The following is a 19,711-nucleotide window of genomic DNA, read 5'->3' as shown; positions in this document are numbered from 1 at the left end:
TCCTGGCTCTTAAAACAAATGGCATCAAAGACTATGACTACATTTAAAATTTTCTACACCAGGTAAGATACTTAAACTGAAAGGTCACAATAAACTCTGTCATAAAAACATGGCAAAAATAACCCTAAACCATAATTAAAAGCCAAAACAATAAACTAAATAAACCCAAGCATACAGAAAAATGGAATCTAGCTGCTTTAAGTATAAAGGGGCCTTCAAAAGGTTGAACCACCAAATTAGCACCTATGGTCTGAGAAATGACATTAAGTACAAGACTAGATTTTGACCAATTTGCAAACACCAAATGAAACCTTGGGCTATCCTAGAGATCTTTCTTTTCTGAGAGTAAGACAGGCCACCCACACTAACTTCATATTCTTCATAAAGCTCCCAAAACAGCAGATTAGGAAACACATTTGGTGTCCAGATTCCAACAGATTATTTGACTCTCCCACCATATGCCAGCAGCTGTGCTAACATTTTGTCTTTTAGAAGTAGGGTGTTCTTTCATATCTGTTTAATAGTACAGCAGAAAAACCTTAATTTTCTCTTCTGGAAATAGGTGATATCATTGCACCTCCTAGGGTGCTTTTAAGAATTAAATATGATTCTCTATATCAAGTACAGAGCATAACATACAGCATGTGGTTATTAAAGGGTAGCTATTACTGTTTGATGGATTCACAGGTAGTTGAATATCGTAACCAAATAGCATTTAATGAATTGACACAAAATTTGTGAACAGTCATATTAACAGATGGAAAAAAATCAAGACCATAATAGGTTGGTTAGGCAGGGGTCAGCAAGCTACAGATAATGGGGTAGTGGCTGTTTTATAAAAAGTTTTATCGGAATGTAAAACCTATGCTCATGTGTTTACCTAATGACTATGTGGCACAACTGAGTAGCTGTGACAAAGACCAAATGATCCACAGGCCTAAAACAGTTACAATCTGCTCCTTTTAAGAAAAAGTATGCTGGTATTGAGGCAGTATCAATAAAAGAAAATTTAACCCTGACAAATATTAAGCCCACATTTTTATTAAAATGAACAAATGTCTGTGTATCATGGATGTTGACTGGATCCTGGTTTGAACAAACAAGCTGTTAAGAAATATTTGAGGAAAATATGAATATGGATCTGAGTAACAGATATTAGGGAATCACTGCTAATTTTGTTGGGTGAAATAATAGAGTGGTTATGTAGACACATGCTTATATTTTAGAGATGCATATAAATATTCAAGAAGAATGTCATGTTTATAATTTACCTTTAAAAACAGGTATTTTTTACTGAGTAACTCAGTAACAAATAGATCTGATTAAAGTTTCAGAAAACTCCCTCAATATCTGGAATCTTGCCACATGACCAAACAAATCTGGACAATCTATTCTGAGGTACAGAATAGATTTGGTAATATGTGCAACTATGTTTTAGGACCAAAAAAATACTTCATCTCCTAATAATTGTTAAATCTAGGAGCTATATGGTTGTTAATTACACTACTGACCCTACATTTCTGTCTGACAGTTCCCGTAATAATTTTAAAAGCTATTTAAGAAAAAAATTTTAACTTCACAATAGGTCATACTAAGACAACATGAAGCTGTAATTGTATTACTTAAAAAACAAACAACCAACCAACCCTAGGTTAGACAAGAGTATCCAGAGCAAAGGAAGTAATAGCTTCTCCTAATGAAACATCTAGACTATCCTATTTATTCTAATCATATCATTTAAAGAGGGCACTGATACCTAGATATCCAGAGGAAAGTAGGATGGTATGATATAAAAATAATTGTGTGAGAGAAGTCTCAGGACACTTAGCACAAGAAGGGAAAGATAGCAGTTGTTCTTAAATATCTGAATAAAAAAGGCAACTGATAGAACCAATTAAAGTCACCACAGGAAAGCAGATCTCATGAAGACACCAAAAAACAAAATAACTGCAAATGTGTGGGCTGCACAGAAGATACATGCCAAAAAACAGGAGGTAGTGCTAGAAAATTAACAACAGGAATGCTGTAGAATAAGTCTTTTACTGGGCGAGAGATGAGACTAGATGGCTTCTAAGATTCCATCTAATTTTAAAATCTTAGATTCTAGCATCTGAGGTGAAGACATACTAGAGACAAAGTTCAATTTTAATTCTAGAGCTCTTAAGTTAGGTTAAATTAACATCCCCATTCTGAATTTCCCACTTTCCCTTTAGCATGCATTTGTGTTCAGAGGGAGAGTAAAGGGAGCAAACTGGATGCACCAAGAGACAGTAACAGAGGTAGGTAGATGACCAACTGCAAAACGTTTAACTTGTTTGGCAGGGTGGCATTCTATCACGAGGACATTTCTGTGCACGGCACAAGAGCACGTACTTTAGGAGCCAGTACTTAGGGATGACATTTTTGCATTCTAGCCAAATGAAGAAAATTTTACCAACAGTAGGTCTAGCAATAAAAATCCTTGTTTTACCCAAAGGAACGGATTATATATTATCCCACCCATATTATATAAAACATTTAACAAATGCTTAAGTAAAAGCAGAAGTTTTTGATATACAAACACATTGTTACATTAAACAGAAAGTTAAACTATCTTTATTGCATGTCTCCACCTAACTATGACTCAATCTAAATTCCAGTTCTTTAGACTGGTAAACAGGTAGCATTCATGTGACTAACCTGCATCAGAATGAACTGTTACAATTTTTTAAAATCTGTATTAACTAAAAAGATACTGTTTTTTAATGGAAATTAACATTTTGAGGGTTGCCAGCAACTATTAAAAAAAAAAAAACAGTAAGGAGGAATATACTTTATGTCTTATCAATAAAAATATTTGCAATGGTGCCTAAAACATGGTGGAGGAAAACTCAAATGATACTGATTTTCTGCATGAATGTTTAAGGAAAGCCAATGGTTTACACTGTCATGAAAAAGTTCTAATTGAAAAAATGAAGTATTTTGCAATTTATTAATACATAATCTAATACCTATTCCTATTTTTTGAACAGTAGCCTACTTAGGAATTCCACTATTTCAACAGGTACTAAATATATCTGTAAACTAAGAAAACTTGGATGCTAAGGTGAATCATAATGGAAGCTATGTGATAGTGGGCTAGCTCTGAACTAATGGGAAATTGTGATGGCAGGCTAGCTCTGAACAGTCCCTATCCTTATTTGTAAAATGCAAACACCACCATTTACTCACCACATGATTGTTTTGAGGGATTAATGAGTACCCCACAGACTATAGTATGTTCAACTAAGGCAACGTCATATTAGTCAATGCTAGCATATTACCTAATATACTTTTATGGATAATGAGAAAAAAACTGTACTTTACTTCATACAATTAGAAATTTCATGATTCAAATGCAAAGATGAAAAATCTGGCATATTGATTCCTTATTATGTAAAAGCAAAATTTATTTTGGATAGATTTCTTAGTATTTCAAATAAATGGTCTTAATGTGTGATTTTAAGAGAAAATAGCATGTCATTTTCTGATAACATAAGAAATACTCAGAGAAAAAGAAGTCACCCATAATCCTACCACAGTGCTCATTATTAAATTTGTTTTTTTCTTTGTCTGTGCTCACATAGGCACATGCTTTTAGGCTGCTAAATCCTTATTTTTATCTGGGCCTATTACCCAAGATTGGGATCATATGCATATGCTGTCATACCTAGTCAAACAAAAGACTGTAAAAATCTTATGTGACAACCTGAGATACAAAAAAATTGCAATATTCAATTGATTTTTCTGAATACTAATGAGTTGTATATTTCGAATATTACTAACAACTTGTATTTACTGTGTTAACTGTCTCTTTGTTCATTTTCCTTCTAAGATTTCCTACCGATTGATTTATACAAGTTCTTACATGTAAAACAGAGTAACCTTTTGCCTGCTTATACTATTCCTCCTGATAAAAATGATTTCTCTCCACTTCTACACGTGGCTCACTCCTATTTGTTCTGCAGCTCAGTATCACCTTCTTTCAATCAATTCTGTAACAATGATCTGGAAATCTAAGTGTCAGGCCCCATTCTAGGAGATAGGGATCTGGGAGTGAACAAGACCTGGTAGAAGAAGAGCAGGTGTTCTCAGCTCGAAGGTGAGTTAAGATTAAGAACTGTTCAGAGCTGAAGGAGAGCCAGCACGGCTGGAGTGGAAAAGGGTAAGTGGCACAAGACCAAGCTGGAGATGCAGAGGGATCAGATCATGCCTTCTAGGTGATGCTAAGAATTTTCCTATCTATCCCAAGAGCAATGGTGAGCAAAAAGAGAAGCAAGAAATGACATAATATATTTACTTTTTAAAAATGTATCACTGCTACTTCTGTTATGGGAGAATGGACTGGAAGACAAGAATGGGCAGGAAAGTCAGGGTCTAGTTCAGCAGTCCTGGTAAGAGAGGAGAGTAGTCAGGACCCAGTGACAGTGGATGAAGATGAAAGGAGGTAGGTAGAAGAGAGATATTTTTAAGAGACAGAGTGAACAGAGCTTTGTGACTGATACAGAGGACAGGAAAAGGGAGATGGAGGATGACTCCAGGTTTGGAGGGACAGAAGGGTTGCCAGGGAAATGGGAAAAGGAAGTGGGGTAAAGACACAGTTCTGAATCCTGAGTTGAAGGAATAAGTGGACATCAAAGAGGATAGAGAAGAGACAATGAGATAAGAGTCGACAGATCTAGGTTTAGATTGGAGGAGAAAATTTGGAGACCCTAGTATAGAAGGTAATCGAAACTATGATGGATAAAATAAGAAATCAAAGGGACTAAAACATTTGATCCCCAAGATTGAGTCGGACTCTCTCTCTCTGAGTCCTATTACCATATTGCCATGTATACCACTATCACAATTTCCCACACTACAGTGAGATTTCCTATTCATGTCTCCTTGGTAGACAATTAAGCTCCTCAGACACATGATCAAATCTTGTTTTTGTACCCAAGCCTTAGTACAGTTCCCAAGCATGAAAAACATTCAACAAAATGTCTGCAAGAGCTAAACTGTTAGCTTGAAATGATTAAAAAGCAATGTGTGAATGCACACACACACACACACACACACACACACACACACACACACACACACAAGTTTAAGAACTCAGACTCTGGAGCAGACTCCTTGGGCTAAAAACCAGACTACCCGATCTACCCAATTAACAGTTGTGTGACCCTGGGTACTGGTTATTTAACACATTTGTGCCTCAATGTCTTCATCTATAAAATAAGGCAATAACAGCACCTATCACAGTGTTGTGAAAATTGAAATTTCACACAAAGCATGTGGCACAGCACTTGCACATAGTAAGCATTCAAATTTAGCTATTCCCACTGTTACTGACTACCACCTCATTTCTTCATCTTCCACGGACAGAGAAATATTCCAAAGTGGAAAGAATTTCCAATTACTCATTGGGGTCCTCCAAATTTAGAGCACAAAAACAGATCATATTCTAGGTCTAAAAGCAAGGAATAAAGAATATGATTTTGATGTATCTGGTAAATGAAATTAGTATTAAAAAAACAAGTACATTTAACGGTGAATTAAAAAAAGTCTCTAATAATAACAAAGTCATTTCAAACCAAAACAAACAGTACTTGATTGCTTGTGGGTTTGTCGGGAATAGGTGACACTGAGGTTGGGAGAGAATGGGAATAGGAAGAGGCAGGGAAAAAGAATGTGACCAAGTCTACTACAAATTACAAAACAGACACTTGACTTTTACTTAGCCTGCAAAAATAGAAAAACTGGAAAGACAACAGGTTTAGATACTAAATTACAATAAAGTTCATTTCATTGTAAGTGTAAATTAATCATGTCCATTTCATTTCAAGTGTAAGGCATCAGTTTTCTCCAGCAGGTCTTAGATGAGTCCCTATTTCCTTATATTATGTACTATCATTTAAAAAACTAGGAAGTTTATCTCTTCATAGAGAATCTTGGTATTTGTCCTACGTTACCCATAGTAACTACAATTTGTAAGACTAATTTAGACATGAAGCTGATGCTAATAATACAGCATAGTTTTTTAAAGATTATTTTCTTTGCAAGTGTGATTATTAATTCACTAAATAGCTAACGAACTGTATAAACCCTCTTTCAGTTTCTGGTTGGTGTCAGGGCTGGCAGGCATATAATGCAAAATTCTCTGTGTTCTGATTTTTATTTCAAAGGTATGAAATTTGGGGTTCAAACTTTAAAGAGTAACAGCTCATCAAGAATTTAATCAAAAGAAAGCACTGTAAGGTGAAAGCACAACAGGGTGAAGTTTCCTACCTGACAGTCTCCTTTCAACTGCTTATAGGTTTACCCTTTATATAAAATGTCTGCTCTAGTGTAGACAATCTGTTTGGGGTCCATGTCATGCATGACTGCCATTTTAACAAAAGAAAGATAACATTATGAAATTCACTAGCTGGAAAACTGCATTAAGTTCAAACTTTTCTACTTAAGAAATAGTTTTTAGTATTTAGTAAAAAATGAAACATACTTATATAAAAGTAAACGGAATTACAGAATGAATACTCTTTCCACATGTAAGCACCATTACTTGTTTTACTCAGAACTTTTTTTACTCAGATAAGATTTTTGATCGATTGAGGGCTGTGTCACTCAAAAAAGATAAATATGAAGAATCTGAAGAAAGATCAGAAGACAGCCATAAAAATTTTTAAATTGGAAACTAAGATCTGTGAGAAAGGCTAAAAGACACTGATTTGAAACTAGCACACTAGAGCAGACATTTTATATAAAGGGCAAACCTATAAGCAGTAATTAGATAATAACGAATTAAAAGGATTCTTACATAGAACACAGAGGAGTGATAAAGAAGTTTCTGATTAGAATACTGGTTCTTAAGTACTGGAACCTTATAAGAAAATAGACAAACCAAGACATAAAATACACAAATAAAAACTATGAAGAGGCTCAATCCCCGGAGATGCTCAGTGACTAACCTTTGCAGGCTACTTAAATAATGTTTTAAAACATTTCCAAGTTGTTTCTAATGGGTAGCCAGCTAAGAAACAGTGGGCTGAAACGCCACAGTATGTCATCAAAATAATGGAATTTCCCTTCTAGGTCCTTAAAATGGGCTACATTCTGCTATCAGGGCTGTTTATCATAGAGAACATCAAGATTTCTGCACTCAGAAGTCTTATTTCTTCAACTCAGATTTACGCCCCAAACCATCACAGTCTACCTTCTGCCATTGCATGAATGAACGTATGAAACGTTAGGAAGGGCTCATGGCTGGATCCAATGTTACAGCTCAAACTCCCTCTTCCAGGACCTCTCCAGAGCATAAAGCACTGGGAACTGATTCTCAAAATCCTCCCTTACCATTCTCTACTACTTGGCTCCTCAAGCACCTTTCCTAGGTTTTTCTCCCGTATCAAATACTTCTCCATCTGCTTTTTAAAAGAGGTTCTTAATGAAAGTCCATGACTTTCATTAAGTCCTTGAAAAGCTCAACAACAGGTTCCACTACATATCACAGGTGAGGAGTCTCTTGAGATTATATACCACAAATCTGATGTGTTCCTGAGGAGGCCACTGTTTTCTTCATATTCCTGAATGAACTTAAGATCCCTGAAGGTTACAAATCACAGCATTAAAGCTATCCGTGAATTTATGGTTCCTGTCATCAATTCTGACCTATCAGAGGTCTGCATCCACATTCCTGTCAGGCATATTTATTAAACTAATCAATACATCCAAAATTAATTAATACCTTCAGAAATACTTGCTGTCTCTAGATTCTGAATTTTAGTTAATGAAGCCACCACCCAACAGATACACCTGAAACAGAAATTTCAGGATCATCCTTCATTTCTTTTTTTCTCCTATCCCCAGTTAATTTCTCATCTAGCTTCTTTTCTGCATCCAAAGCATGAGTGTTTCAGGCTTTTACATGTCATTCTAGCTACAGCCTTCCAATGGAGCTCTCTGCTTGCAGTCTCCACAATCTAGTCCACCTGCCCAATAAGCCACCCAAATGACCTTCCTAATTGTGCCACACGCCTGCTTAAAGAAACATCTGTTGGCTCTTTCATGGACAAAATAGAATCTAACTTACCTGGCATGAAAAGCAGTGAGCTTCACATTTCTCATTTACCTTTTGTAACCTTATCTTTCACTTCCAACACACCTCAATAGTCTTAATTTTTTACCATTCCCCTTTTAAGAACAGTCTCTTTCTGGATTTTATAATTGCCTAAGGTGCCCTTTCCCCACTCTTTCAACTAACAAACTTGTACTCATAATTGCAGTCATTTCATATACAACTGATGTGGACCAAGCTCGCTCTGTGGCTGGAATGAGGAATACAGCTTGGAACAACATGGCCAAGTAAGCAACTCTCATGGCAGCTGTAGTCCACTGGAAAAATCTGACAACAAACAGACAAGCAATTAAAATAATTAGAAAATGTGATCTACATTATAAAGGAAATAAAGATGACACAAAAGAAACTTAAGGGGGAATGATCCAGGAAGGCCGCTTAACTTCCTCAGAAATGAGGAATTATTTCTAAAATGACATCTTGAATAAGGAGGAGCCAGTCTTATGAAACACAGAGGAGAGCCCCAAGCCCTCCAAAGATACTGTCTGTGTGCATTACAACTGTCTGCTAGCCTGTAGGCACCAAGCTCCTTAGAGTGAACTGCTTAACATAACTGTGTATCTTCAGAATTTGGCTTAGTGGCTGGCACTTCATCATCAACTCAATAAAGAGTTGCATTAAATGAGTACTTCAAGAACAATCGAAAGAGTATTATGGAGTTGCGGAGTAAGTGGAAGAACAGACATTTCTCACTATAACAGTAAGAATCCTAGCCCCAAACCACTCAAGTTCTCCAACATTATCCTATTATTTCCTTACTTCATTTTCTGGTATGTTCTGCTTAGTGTTTCTGCACTTGAGTTATTGGTTTTAGTTGAGACTCCCAAACCCTAAAGGGCAACTGTGGTCTAGGAGCTTTTACAAAAACAGAAATATAATACATTTCTGATATAAGGAAATAATTATTTTAATTAAAACACACATACAGATTCTCACCACTTGTGAAATATACTCCCTTTCCTCTCCTCTAAGAGTTACTCTCCATTTCACCACTCAAAGTCCTAATACATCCATATACTGAGGAGTTCATTCCATGATAGCTTGTTACAGACAGGCTACCCCTGCAGTTACTTGCGTCATATTAACCACCCAAATAAATAGGGTTTGACGATAAAGACACCATCCCTTTCTTTACAAAGTGAAAGCGGGGACAAAACACAAAAAAACTAAGAATTTGGTTTCAGACATCTTCCAATTTTACAAGGCCCAAAACAAAAAGCCTAAAGAGTAAATTAAATTCTCAATGTACACACAAACAACTGTCCAAGCAGTTCTGCACTATGCACTGAAGCAGAATTTTAAAGATTACTGGCTAGCTGAAGATTTTTTCTGCTATACTAACCTAAAGATTCACAGTACCAACATGCTGCTGAGATGATAAAGGTATTACTTGTATAGCTTTTCATGAGTTGTGAACTGTTGAGCTGTGTTACATCCCTTACCTCAAGTCTCCCACCCACAACCACCAAAAAAAAAACCTAACAAACAAACTCAAGTGTGTGTTGAGGAAGGTCTAAAGGACTGGTAACTGTGCCTTCAATATGGTTGTGCCTCCTACAACCACCCTAAGCCGCCACCAGCAAAGATTACTTGAATATGGTCAACCCACACGCAGTTAAGAGATGCTAATTACAGTGTCACAAGGTTGCACTTACACAGTCACTAGAGATACCAAGAAGCTCACTGTCACTGTAAGCAAGAGTAAAAAGGCTTCGTGGCTCAACAAAAGTATCTGGCAAATTAAAAAGAAAGGGGTGGTTTTTGTTCCACAAAAGCTTCCAGTTCACTATGAATCTTAGGTGAGGTTCAAACCATGATGTTTATAAATGTTGACCACAGTTATAAACCAAGTTCCTATCTTCATAGTTGCATTTACATTAGCTTTATTATCTTCATATTTGAAGGACTGAAACATCTGTCACTGAGAAAGTGAGAGAAGAGAACATGGAAACATTAACAACATGTTAGACTTTTATCTCAAAATAGGCAGGTTTCATTCTGGACAAAAGTACTGACACCTTGGAGACGTGCTTTCCTAGAAATCTCCCAACACAGTCCTTAGAATATCTAAAACTAAAGGATATCTAAAACACACCCTAAGAGGTGTGTGTGTAGATGAATTACCCATAATAGTTCCCTTCTTATCTCAGTATTTTTAGATTTAGAATCCATGATGGCTTTAGGAATAATGTTAACAGTATTATAGCAATACTAAATATGTTCTGGCAATGTAGTTATTACTCAACTAAAATAACAGTATCAGTAAACTTCAGTCTCTTTAAACAGAAAAACAAAAGCTACACCTCTAAATACAAGCATATTTGCCAGTCTTCTTGGGTGGAGGACAGGGAATTTAAAAACCAACTATCACAGATAAACAAAAACAGCACAATATAGAAGGAATTATAAGCTTTACCCCTGTACATTTAAAGCATAACAAACTGTTAATATTTTACATAAACTTCTATAATACATATTTTATGAAATATTATTTCAAATAAAAACCAAGAAGTGGATATTAGCCAAAATAGGAACAAACAGTTTGTAATTCATTGTATTTAAACAAATATTTATTTTCTAGTTGGCAGTTTCAAATGTCTACACAACTAAACTAAAATATTTGGACTTCAAAAAGTTAGCCATTTCAATAGCAGCCTAAACAAAGCTACAATTATCAAGTAATTCCCCTGATTAGGTAGCCTCAGTAGCTGATGTTAGCCCTACCATAAGCAAATAATTTTGTAAGCTTATGCAGTCCTTCTTTAGCCACTTGAATTATTGGAACAGAGACCCAGTTTCAGCTACTTTTAAAATTACAAGAAAGCTACTATGGAGAACATTTATGGCGACTCATAAAACTTAAGTTAAATGGCTTGACAATGATACCAACAAGTTTCAAGTTTACCATCACTTGAGGTTATACAAGTAAAAAAAAAAAGTGTCTTTGAAAGAAAGACTAATTGTGCTAAGTGAAACCATTGGGGTCTATTCCTTTTACTCAAAAGTAACACGCAGCTAAACAAGCAGTCAAGTCCACAGGGAAATAGCGTTTTAACAGCTGCAGCACAGTGCCAGACCAGGCTTTGTTGGCCTTCCTTTTCTGAGAAATAGAGATGTCTCTTTTTACTTAGTCCATCTGCCATAAGAGATAACCAGATGCCTCTGTGACAATTCAAAATTAACACAAGAGTGCTTCCCTCTCCCAAAACCTAAGAGCAGAGATGAGTCCAATAGTCAGTGATCACAAAGAAAGAACTTCAATGCTTTAATAGAAACCCTCCAAATGAAAGAAACAAAGCATTCAAGTGCTAAATGGTTCACATTTAATATACTACCTAGTACCACTGCTACTAGCACCAGCTAATATTTTTTCAGCTAATTATGCTGGGTATTGTTCTAAGTGCACTTAATTCTCATAGCAACCCTAAGAGGTAGTCTAATATTAACCGCATACTGTAGATGAAGAAACTGGGGAATCAAGGCAGTGAAATAAGTTGTTCAAGGCCTTACCACTAAGCAGCAGCAGATCCACCATGCTGAGCACAGGCAGCCTGTATCCAGAGTCCATACTGTTTGGCACTATACTACCCTAAATTCCAAGAAGCATTAACTGATTTTGATTAAAACCGTTTTGTCTCACAGAGCAAACACCTGATTCTTTAGAACCATTTAATTAATAAAAACAAATTTTTACTTCTTTTGAAATGTTCTGAGTTCTCACCTAGTGAATCAAAAAACAAACACACACGATGGACCAATGCCTACAGACAGCTGTCTATGGTGCTAAACACAATTAAAGTACTAAGAGTCATCCACATGTCCTGATAAAAGTCTGTCCTTAAGATACAATCTAATTTTTGTTATTCTTTCTTGAGGGATGAATACTCCATGTTCAAAGTTGACGGTCAATTTTTTTGGTGAAATTTTAAACCGTCTCATTATCGACTCCCACATGGAGGCACACCTGAAATGTCCCAAAATTCACCTCAGGGTGTTTTTTTTTTAACATTTAATGGGATCCCCAGCAGCATGCTTCCCATTACAAAACAATCCTTTTAAACCAAACTCTGAATTTTATCATCCTTTAGTCACAACTTAAGAGCAGATGAGTACAACTTCTGATACGACCTGATTCTTTTCCACTAATAACATGCTTCTGGAATAGTGCTTTTTCCCAACTATGTAAATACACACACTCCATCTCTCCTTTAAATAAAAGGGTGACTGTGTCACTATACAAAAATCAAATTTGTCTACATGGCCTGGAAAGAACTCAGAAGCATATACTCCTTTCTCCCTTTTGAAATTTCTCAAAGTGGCAGTCATGTAACAAGAGCAAATACTGTATCTACTCAAGGCAGTAAACCATTATTTTAATTGTTTGAATTGGGTTAAAAAAAAAAAAAGCCCAATCATGTTTGAGAAATTTCTGTTTATAACTTGCAGCCAATATAAAAAGTTGAAATTTTAGGCATCAAGAATGAGATTATTAATTAGATTAGATGCCTCAAGGTTCCCCTCAAGGGCTAATTAAGTCCCTGAGGTAAAAAAAAATAAGTGTATATATATCCTTCCATTAACATGTTAATTTGAGAAACACATACATGACATGAACATACGATAGAGTGGCAACTCATATAATCCTGACCCTCAAGAAACTTTTAATTTAGCAGGCAGGATAAAATCTGTGCACCAATAACTACAGCACCAGGCAGTATGTAATAAATAAAAATTCAACTGTGTGTCTGTCCTATTTTGGTATCCATGTATGTCATTTCTCTGCTACCTACAAATGCTCAAAAAAGCACCAGAAGAGAAGCACTTTCATCTTGCTTCGCACACCTGGAGTGGCATCAGGTATACAAAATGTGCAACAAATAGGGGTGCAAATTTCAGGAAACCTTTATCTAGTAATTCAAATGCCACAATACAGCTAAGTTTTCAAAGCACTACAGGCTTTGACTCAGATATTGTGGGAACATTGGACTTTAAATTCTTCTAAAATCAGTTTAAACTTTATTTTTCAAACCAGTAACAATTTCATCACATGGTCTATGATGCAACAGAAGAAAATCAATCACTAGATTATTACAGGCCTCCTTCACCTAAAAACAGCACCGATATTCACTCAACTAGATTAGACAATACTTGCTGATTTTTAAATAATGTGCTACATCCATGGTAAGAAATAACACTCCAAAAATACTCAGCTGTATAATTCATATGTATTTGTTCTATTTCATAGCAAATTCTACACATTCTATATACATATAAAGTAGTTCCCTCTTATCTGTGGATGATGTGTTCTAAGAACGCCCAGTGGATGCCTGAAATCACAGACAGTACTGAGCTCTATGTATCCTGTGATTTTTCCTATGCTTATATACCCATGAGAACGTTTAACTTATAAATTAGGCACAGTAAGAGATTAAAAACTAATAATAAAATAGAACAATTGTAACAATACAATAAATGTTATGTGAACGTGGTCTTTCAAAATATCTTATTGTACTGTACTCACCCTTCCTCTAGGGATGTGAGATTATAAAATGCCTACATTATGAGATGAATTGAAGTGAGTGACATGGGCATCAGGAGTAGCATTAGGGTATGTCAGGAGGAGGATCATCTGCTTCTGGACCTCAGTTAACTGAGGATAACTAAAACCATGAAAAGTGACACTACGGATAAAAGGGGACTACTGTACATCCACAAAAATTTTGATATGACAATTTTCTATGTGAAGAAAAACTTGTGGAAATCAAACTGTTCCCTCAAACTTGGCAAAGTGTAATTTCAGTCAAATATTCGAATGCAAAGATCAGAAAAGACTGACATTACAAAAAGATTTTTAGAATAAGAATTATAAATTCTAAGGTTCATTTAAAAACACACAGCAGGCTCTTTTATCTCTAAATAAGTGGCTATGTCCACAATTACAGTATTACCACTTGGAATTCTAAAACACCTTTTATTCTGAGAAGTTGAAATATTTTTACATGCCTTATTTCAATACAGTCTTTTGATTCTCAGCATACCTGCTGTACTGCACAGCAAGTTACACAGAATGAACATCTAACATTACCACTTAATTTTCCAAACAAAGGAGAAGGATACAGAAGGAAAATCCAACAAAGTAACATTAATGAAAAGGATAACAGGCCAAGGACATATGTTGAAAACTCCCTAAGAAACAGAAGTAATGCAAATAGTATAAAGAATCATTTCTAACTGGGTCATGATAAAGTTAAGGAGAGGAACTAAAACACCACCAAACACTGGGAGTATTGGAGCAGAGAGCAGGGAAAGCAGAAAATGGATTGTTAATAAAAGCAGAAGCTTGGGCTTGACCCCACTCAAACACGGAAGGGATAGAGAGGCAACAAGAAATAAGGTCTAAGTGAAGTGGGTGAGATGGCAGCTCTAAGAATGATGGAATTCAGTAAATTGCCTATGTGCTATGAAAACTCTTGGACTCAATATCCAACCGCCTCAAGTGTGGTCATCCCCAAGCATATTCTTCACAGAACAACAGCTATATGAAAAGATTAAGCAACAGTCCTTGATTGATTATCCTGAAGATGACAACATTAGGTTTTCCTTCTTGAGAGTCTTAAAATGCAATTTTAAGTTTTCCAATGTTTAGCCTTCCCATCTTTGTTAAAGGAAACTGCACACCTCTTTGCACACATGCGAAATTCCTTTAAACAGGAGACATCAAACCTTAATTTCATGAAAATTAAAAACCTTGTATTCTGACATCAGTCAACCCATAAAAAACACACAGTAGCAAATCATTACAGTTTCTGAAACTGATTTCTGATTTTGAGGGCATAAGAGTATGAAAAATGGGGGCTGGAGATAAGGATGATACCTTTGTTTAAGACAAGCCAGGTTCAGCAAAAAAGGTGGGGGACAAACAGAAGCTGTGGTTAACAGTACTTTTGCAATTTATCAGTTTTATTTTCATCTTTAATTTACAATTTAATAAAAAGAGCTTTGTTCCCATTGGACACAAAAATTATATTATGTTCTATGTATATGTGGCCTTGTCAGTATGACACAGGAAAAAACCTCATTTACTGACCTAGAATGGTTTTGGAAAGTATAAAACCATTAAGCAGTTAGTGATGTAAGGCTTAAAGAGACAGCATAAACTGGTATTTACCTGGGCATACCCAACGGTGAATAACGCCTTAATCTACACAGTAATAAGCCCCTTATCGATTTGAATGAACTGCCATTTTCTCAAACTTTCAAAGAAACTGAAGACTATGCTAAGATAGCTGAACCTTCTAATTACAAATGTCTTTTTCAGTTTCCACAAGGGAATCTGTCAGTTTATTCACACAAAAACCAAACCAAGCTTGTTTCCTTTTCTTTTCTTGAGGCAATTTTAAGGTACTGCTCTTAACCCCAAATACCCTGGTTAACTGCCAGTGTCGCTTTGGAACCGCAGGTGACAGATGCAGTCGGAGAGCTCACAGATGTGGACTGGCTGCAGTCTCACGGCGATGAGCACACCGACAGAGCCCGCAGAGGCATATCTTGGCGCAAGGAGTTTTAAAAACCATCATTCCCATTTCAATTTACTTTCAGACTATTATTAAGCTCTTATTCCGACTCTCATCCCTGCTTAGCTCTACCCACAATTCATCTTATCTTCCTCAGTTCCAGACCCTTCATCAAAGCTAATTTTGGTTAACGGTAAAAAAATTAATTGGGGCTGTTGGCGTTGCCAGGAGGAGGAACCGACGAAGGTGCTGTTTGCGAGCCTTCCCGACAAGGCAGAGGCCGCTGGAAGTTTTCTGGAAAGCAACGGACCTCCAGCATCTTTGCACGATGCCTCTTGCCGTAGGTGACGGCTCCAGAGACAGATGGGGAATCTCCCTTCTGTCTTTCCCAGCAGTGGCTAGCAGGAAAAATAAAACCTCTTTTCTTATCCTGCACCCCACTGGAGAACGCTCCCGGGCAGTGGCGCCCCACCCCCACGCCGTTATCCCTGACGAGATCACCACATATCGCCCTATCCTCCTCAGAAGGACCCTTCGTCAGCCCCCGGACCCATTTCCCCCAGCGGAGCGCCTCTCCTCCCGCCCTCCGCCCCCGCACACCCCGCCCGCAGCACGGCCCCGGCTCCGCACAGGCAGCCTCGCGCCCAGATGCCCCGAGCCCAGCACTCTGGCCGCCCCGGCGCCCGCACTGCCCCCGCGCAGGGTCGCCTATGGGATTACCGTGGGAAGAGGCGGCGGCGGCAGAGAACCCGGCGGCAGCGCTGGTGCCGGTGGCTTCGGAAGCGAAGGATAAGCTGGAGGAACAGGATGAAGATGAAGCGGGCGCGCTCCCCAGTATCCATGGAACTCCCGCCCCGGCCCGTTGCTAGGAGCCCCCAAGGTTCGGGCTCCGTCTTTCGTGCTTTGTTGTTCCGGGTACGGGGCGGCCGCCCGCTTCCCCGCGACAATAAATAGACAAGACGCGGGGGAGCATAGAGTCAGCGCGCGGAGGCTAGAGCGCCACCGGACAGGGCGCCCCTGGATTCCTCGCTAGCCACTCATTTCCGGCTCTCACTGCTCCCTTCGCTTTCCCCCGCCCCTTCCCTCGCGGCCTCTTCCTCCTTCATGGTCGCCTTGTAGGCCCGTCGTAACGATGAGCTTGGCAAGGTTCGGCGATGCGGAAGTGGGTGTAATTGGGCTACATTTTTTTTGTTGGAGAACTGCTTTAAAAGATTTCGAAAAATTTCGGTGTACCTTGTACTTTTTTGGCTTATATCCAAGCATGAGTACGTTATTTCTGGCGTAAATGGACTTCAATTTTTTTTCGTCTAAACCTTAGAACTTTCTCATTGGCTCGTTCAACTTACAGTAAAGGTCCTTTATTTAACGTAATTAGCAAAGCTAGTCATTAGATTTCTAAGACATTTTCTGTTTGAATAACGACCTTGCTTTTTCAGTTAAACGTGCTAATTTACGAAATAGCGATAAAGCTCTCATTAAGGAATTCAAATCCTAGTCCTAAAATAAGAGTGCTGGCAGACGATAGGTGATGGATGTATGGACCGACAGACGGGGACAGGTAGGTAGCTAGACGGCGCAGGGAGCTTATAGATCACACTTCCGTCGCCTGTCCCTCCGGTATTCCTTACTCAACTTGGATTTACGATCTGGACTCCGCCTTTGAAGCCGGGAGGCGCTTCAGAGGCTCTTACTCTGCAAAGCCAGATCCTGGAAGGAAAGGCGGTGAGATAGGGAGGCTGCAGGCTCGCACCGGGGCGTCGGCAGGAGAAGCGGCGGCTCTGGCCGACGGGCGTGGGGGGCGCTTCCGCAGAAGCCTGAGCCTGGGCACTGAGACCTTTCCGCGGCCTGCGCCCAAGCGGCCCTGGAATGACGGGGAACCCCCGAGGGGCGTACACTCGCCAGTTTGAACGGTCGCGCTGGGGCCTGGAGCGCGCCCTCAGGGTTCCTCAAGGGGGTAGCCTGAAGGGCGCGGCCGGCGGGACCGAAACTCCAGTAATGGCCCCGGGAGGATCTGGCTTTGCGGATCCTCGCGGCGTCCCCGGAGCCCCACACCCAGGCCTACACGGGTCTCTGACCCCCATCTTGGCTGCATTCAGAAGCCTCTGGCCCCGCATATGGCCAATGGCTCTGACTTAATAAAAGGCCATAAGGCAGGCTCATGGATGGATACCTGGCCTCTGATTGCTGTGAATTGTGGATGAAAAATGATATGCCCCTGTCATTTTGAAAGAGAAGATGGGCTGACTAATGGGGGATTGGGGAATACGCATTCATTGGGGTATTTCAATATTTATGGGGTCTCCAAGGATGGATGCCTCGATCTTTTGCTTCCCACTCTTTTTGGAAAAATAGCCAAGCATTTAAAATCTCTGTACACTTATGGAATTTCTATTTTGTTTCCATTTCTGTACTAACTTATTTTTTGAATAATATTAAGTAATTATAGCTTGTTTTCGTTGCAATGAAAATGAGCAAGAGGATGATGGGTAGGAAAATAATGTCTGTGTGGTAGTGGGAGGACAACTTTTAGGAGGTAACAAGTTAGCTGTTATCTAAAAGGAATAGGAGAGAAGGGGTGTGTATAGTGTTCCAGGCGAAGGGAACAGGATGTGCTAAGAGTTTACTATGCTGGAGTATTAGCATGGATGGGTCATCGTGATCAAAACAGGGGGAAGAAGGACATGAGCTAAAGTTGGAGAGAGACTAAGGCCTCGAACCTTTGGTGACCATAGAAGGAAGTTCCAAGTGCTAGGGGAAGTGAAGGGTTTTAAGCTGTAAAGTACCATGGTCCAATTTACTAGGGAAATGATAGGGGAAAGGTTCTATTCCAGTGATTACTGCTACTACTGAAGAATCAATTTTACAGCAACAGGGACCAATTCTAAGGTCTTTATGAGGCAATATTCTTTGTGGGACCAGCAAAATACCTGACATGAGTCCTGACAATTACTTTGGACTCCCTTCTGTCGTGAATTGGTCAACAATTTGTCTCCCTGTAATAGTTCCTCATTCAGGAATTGGATTTGGTTTGATGGCAAGCACTATTCTCCATAGACTTACTGAATGCTTAAACATTATCACATTAGCCCCATCACTACTCCTCTGACCAAGGAATTCACTTTACAATGAAAGCAGTAAGAATGAAATTAAGCCCATGGAGTTCATTGGTAACAGTGGTTAATGTACTAATTCAAGTGCCAGGTAGGGTTAGAGTATACCATATATGTTCTGAACCACGACTCTTCCTTAGTACAGAAATTGATACTTATGCTGGGAAAATAGTGAGCTTTCTCAGTTACATCAGTACTGTTTGAAATGCAATATATAGACTAAAACTAGTCAGCAGTGATACAGATATACTGGGAGGAGCATTTTGAAGCTTTCACTGATTTTACCTTATTGTCACACCTAAGCATGCAATTTTATATTTATGAAAGCATTTGTCTGTGTGGGGTTGTTAACTAAAAACAAACAAAAAAACTGATCTTTCACCACGGATGGTTATGTCCACTAAGCCTGGAGCTTTATGAACTTGATTTAAAAAAACAGGCTATTGGAATATGTTGGCTGCTGCTTGCCTCGCTTGGTACTATGAGAAAAACAAATGTGGTTCAGTGTGGCCTTTCTGAAAGAGACAGGCATGGTCAGGAGTGGGGTGTGGGGGAGTGATACAGCATTGTTAAGAGGAGTCCTTTCTCCAGTGGTGTAGTTACACCCTGCTGATAGGAATCAGTTAATAGCTGCTGTGCCAATTGAAACAACTATATTTCCTGCCCCACGTGCAGTTAATATACTACTGGGAATGTGGAGACCCAGTACAGCAGTGGAGTCAAGGATGCTTCATTCCTCAGAAATCTTCTCAAGTATCTCTACTGTGCCCCCTTACAATAGTAATCCCTCCCATTATGCCAGTCGAGTGGTGTACAATTTAGGGAATAGAGTCTCGTACTGTAACCTGGCTTTATGGCCCCAGCCTGCCTATGTTCTCTTCCACCCTCAGAGAGTCTGTGGCAAGGACAGTGAACTAAGATGCCTCAATTAGATTTCTGATAACAAGCTA

The 19,711-nt window shown here is 38.7% G+C and overlaps 1 protein-coding gene across 2 annotated transcripts in view; it reads right to left on the bottom strand.

Annotated features, from left to right (window-relative positions):
• Window positions 1-16,647, bottom strand: part of TBPL1 (TATA-box binding protein like 1) — a 31,504-nt gene extending 14,857 nt beyond the window's left edge. The window contains exon 1 of one of the 2 annotated variants that reach the window (XM_073219631.1): window positions 16,372-16,647. In XM_073219631.1, the coding sequence (XP_073075732.1) occupies window positions 16,372-16,493 (122 nt within the window). In that variant the 5' untranslated portion in view covers window positions 16,494-16,647. The remainder of the gene's footprint in view (window positions 1-16,371) is intronic. The other variant, XM_073219632.1, reaches the window with a different exon arrangement.
• Window positions 16,648-19,711: the final 3,064 nt, after the last annotated feature.

Source organism: Manis javanica, chromosome 13 (assembly GCF_040802235.1).
Source record: "Manis javanica isolate MJ-LG chromosome 13, MJ_LKY, whole genome shotgun sequence".
NCBI classification, from domain to species: domain Eukaryota; kingdom Metazoa; phylum Chordata; class Mammalia; order Pholidota; family Manidae; genus Manis; species Manis javanica.
The sequence above is the reverse complement of the archived record's forward strand: the minus strand, read 5'-3'. Positions and strand labels throughout refer to the sequence as shown.